Consider the following 14,521-nt stretch of genomic DNA (forward strand, 5'->3'; position numbering starts at 1 on the left):
ATTCACTGATAGTGTTCCACTTAAATATAAATAAAAGCCATACATATGGGTGAATAAATAAGATATTCAGTCAGTCACAAATGCAGGACTTGGCGACGCCCACCTGACTTCTCAAGACCCTGTTGCTCTACAGACAGCATGATTGACAGGTCATTTCGGGACATAGGGAGGGAGCATACACAGACAGGAAACAACAGTGAACGTCAGTCTGTGAGCGAGAGAGCGAGAGAGAGAGAGAGATTTGCTGTAAGCTATGACTCATAGGTCAAATGTGTGTGTGTAGCTGAATCTAAATTAGTTTTTAAAGAGGAAAATGGAAAAACTAGTAGTTAAAAGAGAAACAGAGAAAGAGTGGAACAGAATTGTGATGGGATTTCATTGAAAATGTAAGTAGTGCAAAATTATCTCGTGCTAGAGCGTTGTTGGTAGTGGTCAGGGTCTTGCTATACGGTTGCTAGGGTGTTCTGTGGTGGTTATTAGGTGGCTGCTTACTCTCCAAGTCTCCTCAAGGCTTGCCTTAGCAAACACCACTAATGACTTCCATGCCTTTGCCAAACAACACTCCATCTCTCCGGTTAGTGTAGAGTTTTTCAGTAAATAAGAGATATTCACCACAAGGGTCTCGTTCACAGCAAAGAGCAAATAGACACACACACTCAGTCATATATGAGACAAACAGCTTTAATATCTGTGTGTCTTCATGTATATTGATTGTCCAGACAAGGCACCACAAATCAAAGATCATACACGTCCTTGTTTTGATTCAAAATCAATAACTATCAATATATATATATATCTATCTATCTGTCTATTCACAATTTGCAGTGTTCATGTCATCATAGTGACAATGGTAGGTGAGAGGGTTACATCAGTGAGATCGTCACAGGTGTCCGTCAGCCAAACCCTCTGCAACACCAGCTGTCAACATCTGTAGCCACGGCAACCATGCTGTTCAATGCCTGGCAACAGCATTTCAGCAATCAGTCTGTCTGTCTATCTATCTATGTATGTATCTAGCTATCATTCTATCAATCTGTCTGTCTGTCTGTCTATCTATCATTCTGTCTGGCTGTCTGTCTATCTATCTATCTATCTCTCTGTCTGTCTCTGTGTGTGTGTGTATCATTCCATCTGTCTGTCTGTCTGTCTGTCTGTCTGTCTGTCTGTCTATCTATCTATCTATCTATCATTCTGTCTGTCTGTCTGTCTATCTATCTATCTGTATGTCTGTGTGTGTGTATCATTCTATCTGTCTGTCTGTCTATCATTCTATCTATCTATCATTCTGTCTGTCTGTCTGTCTGTCTGTCTATCTATCTATCTATCTATCTATCTATCTGTCTGTCTGTCTGTCTGTCTGTCTGTCTATCTATCTATCATGTCTGTCTGTCTGTCTGTCTGTCTATCTATCTATCTATCATTATGTCTGCCTGTCTATCTCTCTGTCAGTCTGTGTGTGTATCATTCTATCTGTCTGTCTGTCTATCTATCTATCATTCTATCTATCTGTCTGTCTATCTATCTATCTATCTATCTATCTATCTATCTATCTTTCTGTCTGTCTGTCTATCTATATTTCTGCCTGTCTGTCTATCTATCATTCTGTCTGTCTGTCTGTGTGTGTATCATTCTGTCTGTCTGTCTGTCTATCAATCATTCTGTCTGTCTGTCTGTCTGTCTATCTATCTATCTATCATTATGTCTGTCTGTCTATCTCTCTGTCTGTCTGTGTGTGTATCATTCTATCTGTCTGTCTGTCTATCTATCTATCATTCTGTCTATCTATCTATCTATCTATCTATCTATCTATCTATCTATCTATCTATCTATCTATCTATCTATCTATCTATCTATCTATCTATCTATCTTTCTGTCTGTCTGTCTATCTATATTTCTGTCTGTCTGTCTGTCTATCTATCTATCATTCTGTCTGTCTGTCTGTGTGTGTATCATTCTGTCTGTCTGTCTGTCTGTCTGTCTGTCTGTCTATCTATCATTCTGTCTGTCTGTCTGTCTGTCTATCTATCTATCTACCATTCTGTCTGTCTATCTGTGTGTGTATCATTCTGTCTGTCTGTCTGTCTGTCTATCTACCATTCTGTTTGTCTATCTGTGTGTGTATCATTCTGTCTGTCTATCTATCTATCTACCATTCTGTCTGTCTATCTGTGTGTGTATCATTCTGTCTGTCTGTCTGTCTGTCTGTCTGTCTATCTATCTATCTACCATTCTGTCTGTCTATCTATCTATCTATCTATCTATCATTCTGTCTGTCTGTCTGTCTGTCTGTCTGTCTATCTATCTATCTACCATTCTGTCTGTCTATCTGTGTGTGTATCATTCTGTCTGTCTGTCTGTCTGTCTATCTACCATTCTGTCTGTCTATCTGTGTGTGTATCATTCTGTCTGTCTGTCTGTCTATCTACCATTCTGTCTGTCTATCTGTGTGTGTATCATTCTGTCTGTCTGTCTGTCTATCTATCTATCTGTCCCTGTGCTTGCTTAAATGTGCATTTGTTCATGCATGTGCAAGAGAGAAAATGTTCTTTATTCATACTTTGGTTAAAATCTCCTTCTTTGTGTGTGTATGTGTTTGAGCTTTAAATACTCACAACTGGTGAGTCATCGACCGTTGCACCAATCAGTCTTTTCAACCGTGTCCATTCTGGCACTCTCTATGAGTACACACACACACACACACACACACACACACACACACACACACACACACACACACACACACACACACAGTACACACAACACAAGCTTAGTCATTTAATACTAGTCTAACACAGAATTTGGCACACACATTCAGACCCACAGAACGCCTTTGGCACAAACCAAACACAGAATTAATTAGACGAGATGTAACTTGAGGCATTGAAATGACTTGTTAACAACTCCCTGTCCTCTAAACTATGACTCTCAGCTCACTGTCAGTTCCATCAGAATGATTCCAGTGCACTTCCCGACCCACAAATCACAGGGTGTCACTGCAAGCAAGACACAAGGTGCAGCTGGAAAGCAAATCAGAGAAATCTTATGTTCAGAATGGAGTGAGCTCTGCATTGCCCCTTGACATGCTTATCCTCTTAAAGAACTTGTGAAGCATTTTATTTGTGCTTTAGTGCCTTTTTTTTATAGAATAGATGATCCAAAAATGAAAATTCACCAAATCATATACTCACCCTCATGTCATTCTTAACCTGTGTGACGTTCTTTCATTTGTGGAACACAAAAGAAGAAACATTGCTAAACTTTTTCATAATAATAAGTATTTAAAATCAACATAGTAAATTTGCCGACAGTAGGTTAAAATTTCTGCTACTGAGATTAGACTGTGCTTATCGAAATTCAAAGCACTGCCCCCAGTGGACAAAGCTGGAAGTGTTTTTGGGCTTATGAGCATGTGTGAGCTTCATTGTTCTCGTGAAATGTCCACAGAGTGACACCAGATGTTTTCAGCTGTACAAGCAGTGAAAAATAATGCATATTTTGTAAACTGTACCCCCAACCCAAACCCCAAACCTCAACCTAACCATCATTGCAGTTAAAATGTAATGTTAGAGGGAAAAATGTAACCTCTGAATCGTGCTCGTCACCCGTTATGCAAACGGGACTACTTCCATGTTTCAAGGCAAGATCTGAATCCGGGTCTTCCACGCTGCTGATGCAATGCGCTTCCAGTCACGCATTAAGGAAAGGTAAACATGTCCTATTAAACATTTTTGCATCAGCTCCAACATGGAGCCTGTCAGTGAGTCTGCATAATGTAGCCAATCCTAGGATACTGGAACTATCGGAAACAACATGTTGACTTCCTGTGTGATCATGACGAGTGAGCTCAAGTGTACAGGTGAAATGTCCACAGAGTGGCGCCAAAAGAGAGTTGTAAAGAAAGTTTTTTTTGTTTGTTTTTTTTTTTGTAAAAATGCATACTGAATTGTAACCATATGCCCTAACCCAAACACTAATCCTAACCCTAACCACCAGTGAAGTAAAAATGTACAGTAATATTAAAGGGAAAATTCAACTGCTGATTAGCGATGAACTAAAGATGTTGCTTGTTAGTAACTCAGCAAAATGTGTTTGATGTCATGGTACTGGAACATTCGGTAGCACTATGTTGACTTCCCGTGTGATTATGTTGAAAATGTAAACAAAGTACTCCACACAAAGCTTCTAATGCTGGTGAGATAGTGTAGAAGTGTGCAAGCAGAGGGGAAGATTATCAGTGAATAACAGACGAACTTTCACTCTGTTTCTTGCCTAAAGTCACCGGATGTCTTCACTTGGAATATAACAAGTCATATGGACTACTTTTATGGGACTTATATAGTGCATTTTTGTCCTTTTTGGAGCTTATCAGACAGAGCTCGCTATATGCTGTCATTGTATGGAAAAGAGCAGCGTGATTATTCTTAAATATTTTTCTTTTGTGTTCCGTGGAGCAAAGAAAGTCATACGGGTTTGGAACGACATGTGGGGGAGTAAATTAACCCTGTATGTTACTTATTGTTCTAACAATGGAAACTACAATCCACTACAAATTAATAATCATGATCTGATGAATCTGATTACTAATTACTTCATTGGAAAAGTAATCACATTACTAATTCATTTACTTTTAAGTTGCTTTTTAAAACTAATTTCACTTCAACAAAATCAAAATAATGTCTATATTTCTTTGGTCATTGTTACACAGAACTTGTACACTCGGCACCTCACTTTTCTCCATCACAATGACTCGTTATGGGCCCATAATTCATGCATTCTACATAAATAATATTTTAGAAATAAGCATAACCCAATAATGTACTTAAAAGTAATTAAATCAATTAAAAGTCAGTAATTGTAATCTCATGAATTAATTTAAAATGTAATGCATTACACTACATTTGGACTAAAATGTAATTAGATTACAGTAACTAATTTATTTGTAATTGGATTACACCCAGCACTGGATGCAATGGTCTATAAGAAACTGCTAATGAGAAAATGCATTAGTGCAATTACCTTGTTGTAATCAAGTTAATCAGTTTGCAACAACATCTAATTAACTTAGCAAAGATGCAGCAAAAAAATCATGATGTCGAAGCAAAATACTGAAATGTGATTAATAGAGCAATTTGTGGAGAACTTCAAAAGGTGTCTCCCCCTCATCAAATGTCACGTGGCTTAACAAATGCACATGTAAACAGAGAACAAAAATGTGTCCGTGGACAATGACGCCGTCTGCCTGTCAATCATTTTGCACATTCTCGTCGTATTGTAGTTGCAGCGAATTATTGAGGCATAATGTATTTTTATGCCATGTTGCTCATAACAGTCGTCAGTATTTTGCTGCTGTTGTTTTTAACAAAAACTCTCAGGAAAGCTCAATTGGTGTCTTTGGAGTTCTGTGTTTTGGAAAGAGGGGGTGTAGCTCATCCAACAGCTCAGTCTTGTGGAAGTAGAATGGCTGAAATTGCTTAAGGCACCTTTAAAAACCGCTCCTTCATTTTCAACAATGCATTATGTTGTAGTTTTTTCTGGAAGTAGAGAAAGTTAAAGCAATGATGTAGAATTACAGTATGTAGAAGTGCATAGATGCTAACCAATCAACTACATTTGTTTGATACAAATATGTTTTTCTTTTCAAATCAAACTTGTGATGGTAAAACTTAGTTAGAAGTGTTTCCATGCAGAGATTAAAGTTAAATTAAAAATATAATCATCTGCTTCTCAAGATGGAAGATTTAAGACCTAGTTTTTTTTTTAATGTATCAGGTAAAGTTAAAAGAAAGATCAAAGATTATCTAGTGCAGGTTTAAGATTTGTTGACATTGCATCGTCATGGTAACGAAGTTGCATAATTGGCTATAACTTCACAGAGAAAATGTTGGTAAGTGATTTTATCACCCTAAAATCATGTTAATGTGAATATTATTTATGTCTTGTGGCTACACTTTTAAAACAGTGGGTATTTTAATGTTTATGGATTGGTCCCATTCACTTCCATTGTAAGTGCCTCACTGGAACACACAAAGAAAAGGAGGGGCAAGTCAATTTATTTTTGTGGTTATCAACATTATGCCACAAATGCTGCCAATTAAGCTTAACTTGTATAGAACCCGGAATATTCCTTTAAGGATGCTGTTTAGTTATTTGAACTTTAGATGCTTTTTTGACTTGTGCTTCTTTCGGAACACCCATCTATCCACCCGCACATTGTCAGACCAAAACGTCCCTACGACATCCGGATATCTGACTGCCACAAGTAAATTAGGTCCTCCCTTTGGTACCTGTTGCCATGGAAACTCTCATTAAGATACATAAATAATGTGTGTGTGTGTGTGTGTGTGTGTGTGTTCAGACTCCACTAATGAGGGTTTGGGTCAATCTTTTCAACATGTTTTATATCATTGGTGTTCTTTGCTCATTACGAAATTACACATTAATTGCATAAGACTATTTTGAGTTTTAGGCAACCCACCTTGAATGTTTAATATTTACCTGTAACACATAACAGTCCTGACACATTTTCTATATAGTGGAAAGTTAGAGACAGTGAATTGTCTACATTGTGCAGTCTGAATGAATCAGTGAACAGAAGAGGGCATGTGTCTTTCATTTCCTCCACAGAGAGTGTCACACTGACCTCTGTATCTCTCACACAGTTACAGTCGTTTAATCAAAGATAATCGGATATTTGGGAGAATAAGGTTGGGTCGTAAACCGAGACGGATGAAGGTGACTGTGCATGTATAAGCATGTTTGTATTTTGTTTTCAGATAAAACAATTTTTTTAATAATTAGCTGTATCAGATTTTTTTTTACCTCTAATAACAGGGCCAAAAAAAAATCTGATCTTTAAATTAGACATTTCAGATCTGAAGTTTTATTCATTGTGTATCGTTGTCTTTTATGTACCGGTAACTATGAAGACAAAAAGAAATGTGTTTTGTAGTTCTTTGTGGGTAATGGCTAGTTCATCATAGCTACTGTTGTTGTCATTGTTTTTTTCTTTTATGGTCTGCTCATCACTTTTAAAGGAACAGTTCACCCAAAGCTTACAATTCTGCTATTGTCATGGCTTCAGAAGTCTTTTAAATATACTGCAAGACTTATATGAACTACTTTTATGGTCCTTTTTAAAGCTTGACAGAGTGTGAGTACATTTTCATTTTTTAGGTTAACTGTTCCTTTAAAAGCTGAAAAGCAGGGAATGGAGTACCTAATGGAGGTCACATCAGTGAGGCTTGACTCCCAAAATCGGAATATTTAACTTTCAGAACTTTTACTGTGCTCAACCCTCATTGGGTACACGGTGAGATTTTATTGGAAGGATTCCATCCTGACTGAACATGCGAGAACTTTCCACTGCATTCCCTCGGGTGCAAGAAGGGTCAGTGACACTTGTGCACGTGGTTTCATTTCATTGAAACAACAAAGAGTGTATGGGTGCATCTCAATCAGATCCATAGGTCAGTAGTCATGGAGTTGGCCATTTTTAGTGATGTCCCAATTGCAAAATCGTTCCAGTACACTGAAACATCGGCTCCCTAAAACGTCCCAGAATGTGCCGTAAAAACCAGGGAGTATCGTTTCTCGCTATGTACCCTTACCGGAAATGTACTGATGATGGAAAGGGTTATGATTAAGTGTAAATGTATATATACATAAGCAAAAAAACAGAACATGTAGCAAGTAAAACTCCCTTTCTAGCTCCGTCCCAAGGGGTATAAAAGAACAGAAAATGTTTCGGGAGTGGATGACTGCAGATTTTATCTCAACAATGACGCCAAGAGGCCTAACACACTCTTTTCCCATATTCAGGGGGTTCAGTACGTCTTCAAAGATACCCTTAAGGGGCCCCTGTGGTCTCGGACTTCCCCGTGTGGCAATTGTCAGCTAATGCAAACATTAAAAGAAACAAAGTATTGAGGCACTTTTTAAAGAAACAATTTATTTTATGCAAAGTGACACACTGGATCAAATTAAATAGACATACACATGCATGTAGGACAATATATACAGATCATTATGTAAAAATGTTTTAACATTTTAAATCTTTTTTAATGTCCGGCTACATGACGACAATATACATTTAAAAAGGTAAACTATTTTAAAAGTTATTTTCAAGTGGTTTCCAGGTTTCGCACGATGTTTGTAGCTGTTGCATCGTATTGAAGAGTTTGTTTGTTGCCTCCGAGACGAGGACCGTTACATTAACATGGTAACCAAAGTTCCCGCTAAAATACGATACTACCGTAACATCCCAATAAATTAAAATGGAAACTCCTTTGAATAGTAAAAAGTTCTCAAAATGGTTCAGTCATTTCATTTTAATCACAGTTGTGTCCAAATTACCACAGTTTTATGGTAAAAATAATTGTAGTAAATGAGCTGTTCAGCCGTGACGTCAGTTTTTTAGGTGACCTCAGAAGTGTAATTCGCAATGGGTTCCCTCGCGATTTTCCTACGGGTTTTTAGCGTGAAGCATTTACATGTTTTCATTGATCATGGTATATATAATGAGGGGGTTGTTGCCCCCTTATCAAATTTTAATGATGATTTTAATCCTCCCTAAAAATCTAAACAAGCAAGTACAACCCCCTCATTATTTATATCATGATCGATGGAAACATGTACATGCTTCAGGCTGCAACCCCCCAATATTCAGGCCAAATCTACGCCCTTGCCCATAATGGAAAATCCCGAGGGAACCCAAGGCGAATTCTCTTCAGGGTGTTTTTGACTAAAAGCTGAACAGCTCTATTTCCACATTAGACATAACCATAAACTACATTTTATTAACAAGGCATCCACTTTAATACACTGACAGAAACCTTTCCAAAAATTTATCTTTTTATTTTTACAGTGTTAATTACCGCAGTTTTATTGTCTCTTTTGTATTTCGGCAGGAACTATAGTTTCGGCAAGGTTACAGTTTCTTTAAGGTTTTCCCCGGACGACCCGTCGCTGATACGGCCCAAGGTCGAGCCAGTCTACAGCGAGTCCACGGGTCCTTCTCCGGTACCGTCGCCGCTGTACGACTCCTCCTCGATGGTGAAGCGCACGTCGGCGGTGGAGCTCAGAGAACTCACGCTGCTCTGTTCCACCGAGCACAGCGCGCACGCGAGAGGCGCGAGGACCCTCCCTCCCTCGAGCGCGCAGCCGGTGTGCCGGCCGGCGCACAGCATGAACGGCACCGGCGTGGAATGCAACGCGGGAAGGCTGAAACTGTGCTTCTTCTGCGCCGCGCCCCACTCGCGCTGCTCCTCCTCGTGCAGCAGCCGCGTGAACGCGTTCGAGCGCTTCTTCTCGTGCCGTTTCGTGCGCAGGTAACCGAGCATAATACCGATGAGGAAGACTCCGTAGAAGGACACCACGATGACGATGTACAAGTACGCGTTTCCGTCGCTTCTACCGGGCGAGGAGACTTTGGTTGTCTGCTGTGACGAGAGCGCGTCTGGCACGGTGGCGTTGCGCGTCAACTCCATTGCGACAGTAACAGAGTTCCCTGTAAAAAGAGAGAGAAGATAAAAAACTATTTTTTTACACGTGCAATATATTTTTAAAAGGATATTTATCACTGTGCATACAAATAATACATCTGGAAAAGTAAGCTAACATGACTACAAAGACAAACCAAAAGTTTATTAACTTTATATATATATATATAAATTTATTATTACTGTTCTAGGGAAGAACTAACATGAAATTTAACATAACATTTCTAAAAAGTCATAAAACATATCATTACTAAATGCACATTCAAATATCTAAAAAACAAATTAAACTTTGATCCATATAGCCTATTTACATATAGATACTATTTAAGTTAAAATTGTTTTTCCTCCCAAACAATTGCATGCACAAATTAAAAAAACGTATTTCAGTAATACGTCCAAACGCGTTTACTCACCGGCAGCTTTCACCTTTGGGGCACCTCAACCCGTTGCACTTTTATTTGCAGATCTCTGTGGAGTGTAACGGGACTGTAAGCGGTGTCCCGTTTAAATAACGGATCCCATGACGGGAGCTGTGCGTGGACACGCGCCAGGGGGATCTGTGACAGAGGTTTAGGGAGTCGTAATCTTCACGTCCATTCATCACAGGACTTGAGTCCCGGCCAGAGATGTTTTAGCTCACAGCCACATTCTTATGACGTTTAATGGAGTCCAAGTGCACAGGGCTGCCAAATGGGCTAATCTATCATAACATATCCAGGCATTTATGTTAGAACTCTTTTGGCCTTTGGAAACCCTCTCCAAAAGGACAGCATGCCCTTAACAATCCAGAGCAGAACTATTTCTACATAGATTGCAGAATGTATTTGTTGCATTATATGTAACATTATTAATGAAAAGCATATTGGAATAATACATTGGCCTTTAAAAAGCAAGGTTAAGCTCTGCTCTAGGGCCCACTGACGTACTTTTCAAGGGTGTCTGGGTTTTGTTATCGCCATGCAGTGACAGATGAGGTTGGCATAGATTCTAACAATAACATTCTGTCTTGGAATGATGCATGATGGGTAGGTGTGGCATTGATGGAGAGAAACTAGAGCCACAGTATGGAAGCTAATGCCTGACCACGCCTGTTAATTAGGGCCGAGTAACAGATAAATGACGTAAAGCTCGTCAAGTACTTGATCAAATCATTAACTCAAGGGCAGTCTGTGTCTGAGACCACATTACAGACACAACAGCATCATAAGGGCGATTCTGTGATCATACTCATCACATTTTGTAAATATATTGACTATAATCTTTTTACCCCAAAATACAAATTCTGTGATCAATTTACTCACCCTCGTGTCGTTCCAAACCTGAATTTCTTTCTCATGTGGAACACAAATAGCAAAATGTTCATTGTTATCTTCAAATATGATACACAAGCCACATGGACTAATTTTATGATACATTTGGTCCTTTTTTAAGCTAAAGTGAGTCACTATCAACTCAGGGCCCAGTTGCAAAAACCCCTAAAGTTAAGAACCCTTAGTTATAATTGTATCCGTATTGTCACTTTGCAAACCCGCCACTTATATGAGATGACTGAAAAAGGATGACATCTATAAAGAGTACAATAATAATTCAAAACTCCATTTGCATCTTATCTAGTCTCACAGATTTCTTAATGAAACAAATAGTTTACTTGTTCTGATTCATGTGTGCCATCTTAAATGTGTAGTTCACCCCAAAAAGCTTATCATTTACTCACCCTCATGCCATACCAGATGTCAAAAGTGTCTAAAACTTTGAAGCTCAAAAAAGCACATAAAGGCAGCATAGAAGTAATCCATATGACTCCAGTGGTTAAATCTATGTCTTCAGAAGTGCTATGATAGGTGTGAGTGAGAAACAGATCAATATTTATGTCCTTTTTTACTATAAATTCTCCTCCCTGCCCAGTAGGTTGCAATATGCACACAGAATATGAGTTGCTGTAAAACACAAGAAGCACTCTTTGGAGAGAAGAGCACTTAGGAGTGCCGTTTGAAAAGTAAAAATAACAAGGATGCAAACTACTCACCTTTCAGCTAAAATCACCTTTTCTGATGCTAATTTGCCCTTAAACTACAGACGCATCCCCCTGTGTGAGTTCTTTAATGCGAGCTGTAATGAAAAGATATTTAACCTTACACTTCACAGCAGATGTACTGAAAGACAGATGATATATTAACCTACATATAGTGTGGCTTTTAGATGTTTATGATGATTGATTATGCAAGATGTGATCACGAATGCGCTTGTTGGCTATGCTCTCCACTATATTGTTTACATTATAATGCAGCATGGGATTCTGATTTCGTCATAGCATAGAAGGTTCTAAATAAACTGGCACTTTAACTTTCCCAGCACCAGAAGTGGTTAGAATGAGTTACGAATAGAATGGGAGAAGGATCAAGTGGACTGACTAGCTTGTATATTCTTTGTTTGACATCAGAAAACTGGTTGCATCGCTGCATCAAAACAATGCGCTCTGACGATAACAGCTTTACACTTTTATTTAGTGATTGTTTGAATGTTTTTAACATATAAAAATAAAGATATTGTGATGTCGAAAAGAAGGAGCAACTGTTTCAGTCCTTCTTTGTAGGTAAACAGCAGCACGAATGCAGATCACAATGGTTTGATCGTACACCTCTGAGCCCAGGCTAGTGTAATCACACCTGTTTGATCGTACACCTCTGAGCCCAGGCTAGTGTAATCGCACCTGTTTGATCGTACACCTCTGAGCCCAGGCTAGTGCAATCGCACCTGTTTGATCGTACACCTCTGAGCCCAGGCTAGTGTAATCGCACCTGTTTGATCGTACACCTCTGAGCCCAGGCTAGTGTAATCGCACCTGTTTGATCGTACACCTCTGAGCCCAGGCTAGTGTAATCGCACCTGTTTGATCGTACACCTCTGAGCCCAGGCTAGTGCAATCGCACCTGTTTGATCGTACACCTCTGAGCCCAGGCTAGTGCAATCGCACCCGTTTGATCGTACACCTCTGAGCCCAGGCTAGTGTAATCGCACCCGTTTGATCGTACACCTCTGAGCCCAGGCTAGTGTAATCGCACCCGTTTGATCGTACACCTCTGAGCCCAGGCTAGTGCAATCACACCCGTTTGATCGTACACCTCTGAGCCCAGGCTAGTGCAATCACACCCGTTTGATCGTACACCTCTGAGCCCAGGCTAGTGCAATCGCACCCGTTTGATCGTACACCTCTGAGCCCAGGCTAGTGTAATCGCACCCGTTTGATCGTACACCTCTGAGCCCAGGCTAGTGCAATCACACCCGTTTGATCGTACACCTCTGAGCCCAGGCTAGTGTAATCACACCCGTTTGATCGTACACCTCTGAGCCCAGGCTAGTGCAATCACACCAGTTTGATCGTACACCTCTGAGCCCAGGCTAGTGTAATCACACCCGTTTGATCGTACACCTCTGAGCCCAGGCTAGTGTAATCACACCCGTTTGATCGTACACCTCTGAGCCCAGGCTAATGTAATCACACCTGTTTGATCGTACACCTCTGAGCCCAGGCTAGTGTAATCACACCTGTTTGATCGTACACCTCTGAGCCCAGGCTAGTGTAATCACACCTGTTTGATCGTACATGCGAAATGGTTAAAATAACTTGAAAGGATTATTTAAAACGTAAACAATTACAAAAGCTTTAAAAACAACAAAACGCTTTATATACAACAAACTAAAGAAAATACATCTGGAATATCTGCTATGACTCACCCTTTTCATCAGTTTGTATCCCTGAAAAAAGGACATATATATAGATCTGTTTCTCACTCACACCTATTATATCGCTTCAGAAGATATAGATTTAACCACTGGAGTCGTATGGTTGACTTTTATGCTCCCTTTATGTGCTTCATGGACCTTTGAAGTTCTGTTAACCATTCATTTGCATTGTATGGACCTACAGAGCTGAGATATTCTTCTAAAAATCTTAGTTTGTGTTCAGCGCAAGAAAGTCATACAAAAAAAACCCCACAAAAAACCTGACTTATCTTTTGAATCAATTAAGCTAAACATTTTTAATGGACCTGTTGATAAAAAGAAGATGGATCCAATGCATGCAGGACATATAGTCAGCCATAGAATCATCCAGTCAGCAAACATGTTAGGAAATTAAACACATTTAAATTTTAATAATGCTACTTTGTATAACAATGAATGAAATTTATGCTTAAATACAATTGATATTTCAGATCACTGGTTTATTTGCATATTCTGCCTCCTCAAGTCTTTTAATAACATACATGACAGTATTTAATAACGATTATGGAAACATTGCAAAAAAAAAGAAAACAACTTGACAGTGTTGACAGCTTTAAGATTCCTGTTTTTGTTTGGACAGACAAATGCTGGTGTAAACTTTTAAAGTGTATCATTAAAATAGTTTACAAAGTTTTATTAGTCTGAAACATTCAGTGAAAGCATAATCTTTGCAAAACATATCCACTGATGAATGGGGCAGGACAAGAGTTTAATGTAACAGAGCAACAGATTGAAGATGATTTGGACACTCGTTGAATTTAGGGCTCGTTTGGCAACATTTTGGAGATCAAAGGAAGAATTTCAAGCCATATAAACAGTGTACTGTCTGCTGTTAAAGATGCTGTGAGAGTAATGTTTTATGGAATAAACCACATAAAATTCCATCATCCATCTCGGTCACTCTAATGATCAATCCATCCATCCATCCATCCATCCATCCATCCATCCCTGTCTCTCTAATGATCCATCCATCCATCCATCCATCCATCCCTGTCTCTCTAATGATCCATCCATCCATCCATCCATCCATCCATCCATCCATCCCAGTCTCTCTAATGATCCATCCATCCATCCATCCATCCATCCCTGTCTCTCTAATGATCAATCCATCCATCCATCCATCCATCCATCCATCCATCCATCCATCCCGGTCTCTCTAATGATCCATCCATCCATCCATCCATCCCTGTCTCTCTAATGATCAATCCATCCATCCATCCATCCATCCATCCATCCATCCC

General features: G+C 39.3%; 1 protein-coding gene across 1 annotated transcript; it reads right to left on the reverse strand.

Annotated features, from left to right (window-relative positions):
* Positions 1-7,930: 7,930 nt before the first annotated feature.
* On the reverse strand, positions 7,931-10,066 carry LOC127630106 (potassium voltage-gated channel subfamily E member 4-like). Its single transcript, XM_052107539.1, has 2 exons — positions 9,911-10,066; positions 7,931-9,505 (listed from the first exon to the last, which is right to left on the reverse strand). Exon 2 carries the CDS (start codon positions 9,483-9,485, stop codon positions 8,991-8,993), a length of 495 nt encoding a protein of 164 aa, XP_051963499.1. The 5' UTR covers positions 9,486-9,505; positions 9,911-10,066; the 3' UTR covers positions 7,931-8,990.
* Between the last annotated feature and the right edge of the window lie 4,455 nt (positions 10,067-14,521).

The sequence above is a fragment of the Xyrauchen texanus genome, chromosome 36, assembly GCF_025860055.1.
Source record: "Xyrauchen texanus isolate HMW12.3.18 chromosome 36, RBS_HiC_50CHRs, whole genome shotgun sequence".
In the NCBI taxonomy this organism is placed as follows: domain Eukaryota; kingdom Metazoa; phylum Chordata; class Actinopteri; order Cypriniformes; family Catostomidae; genus Xyrauchen; species Xyrauchen texanus.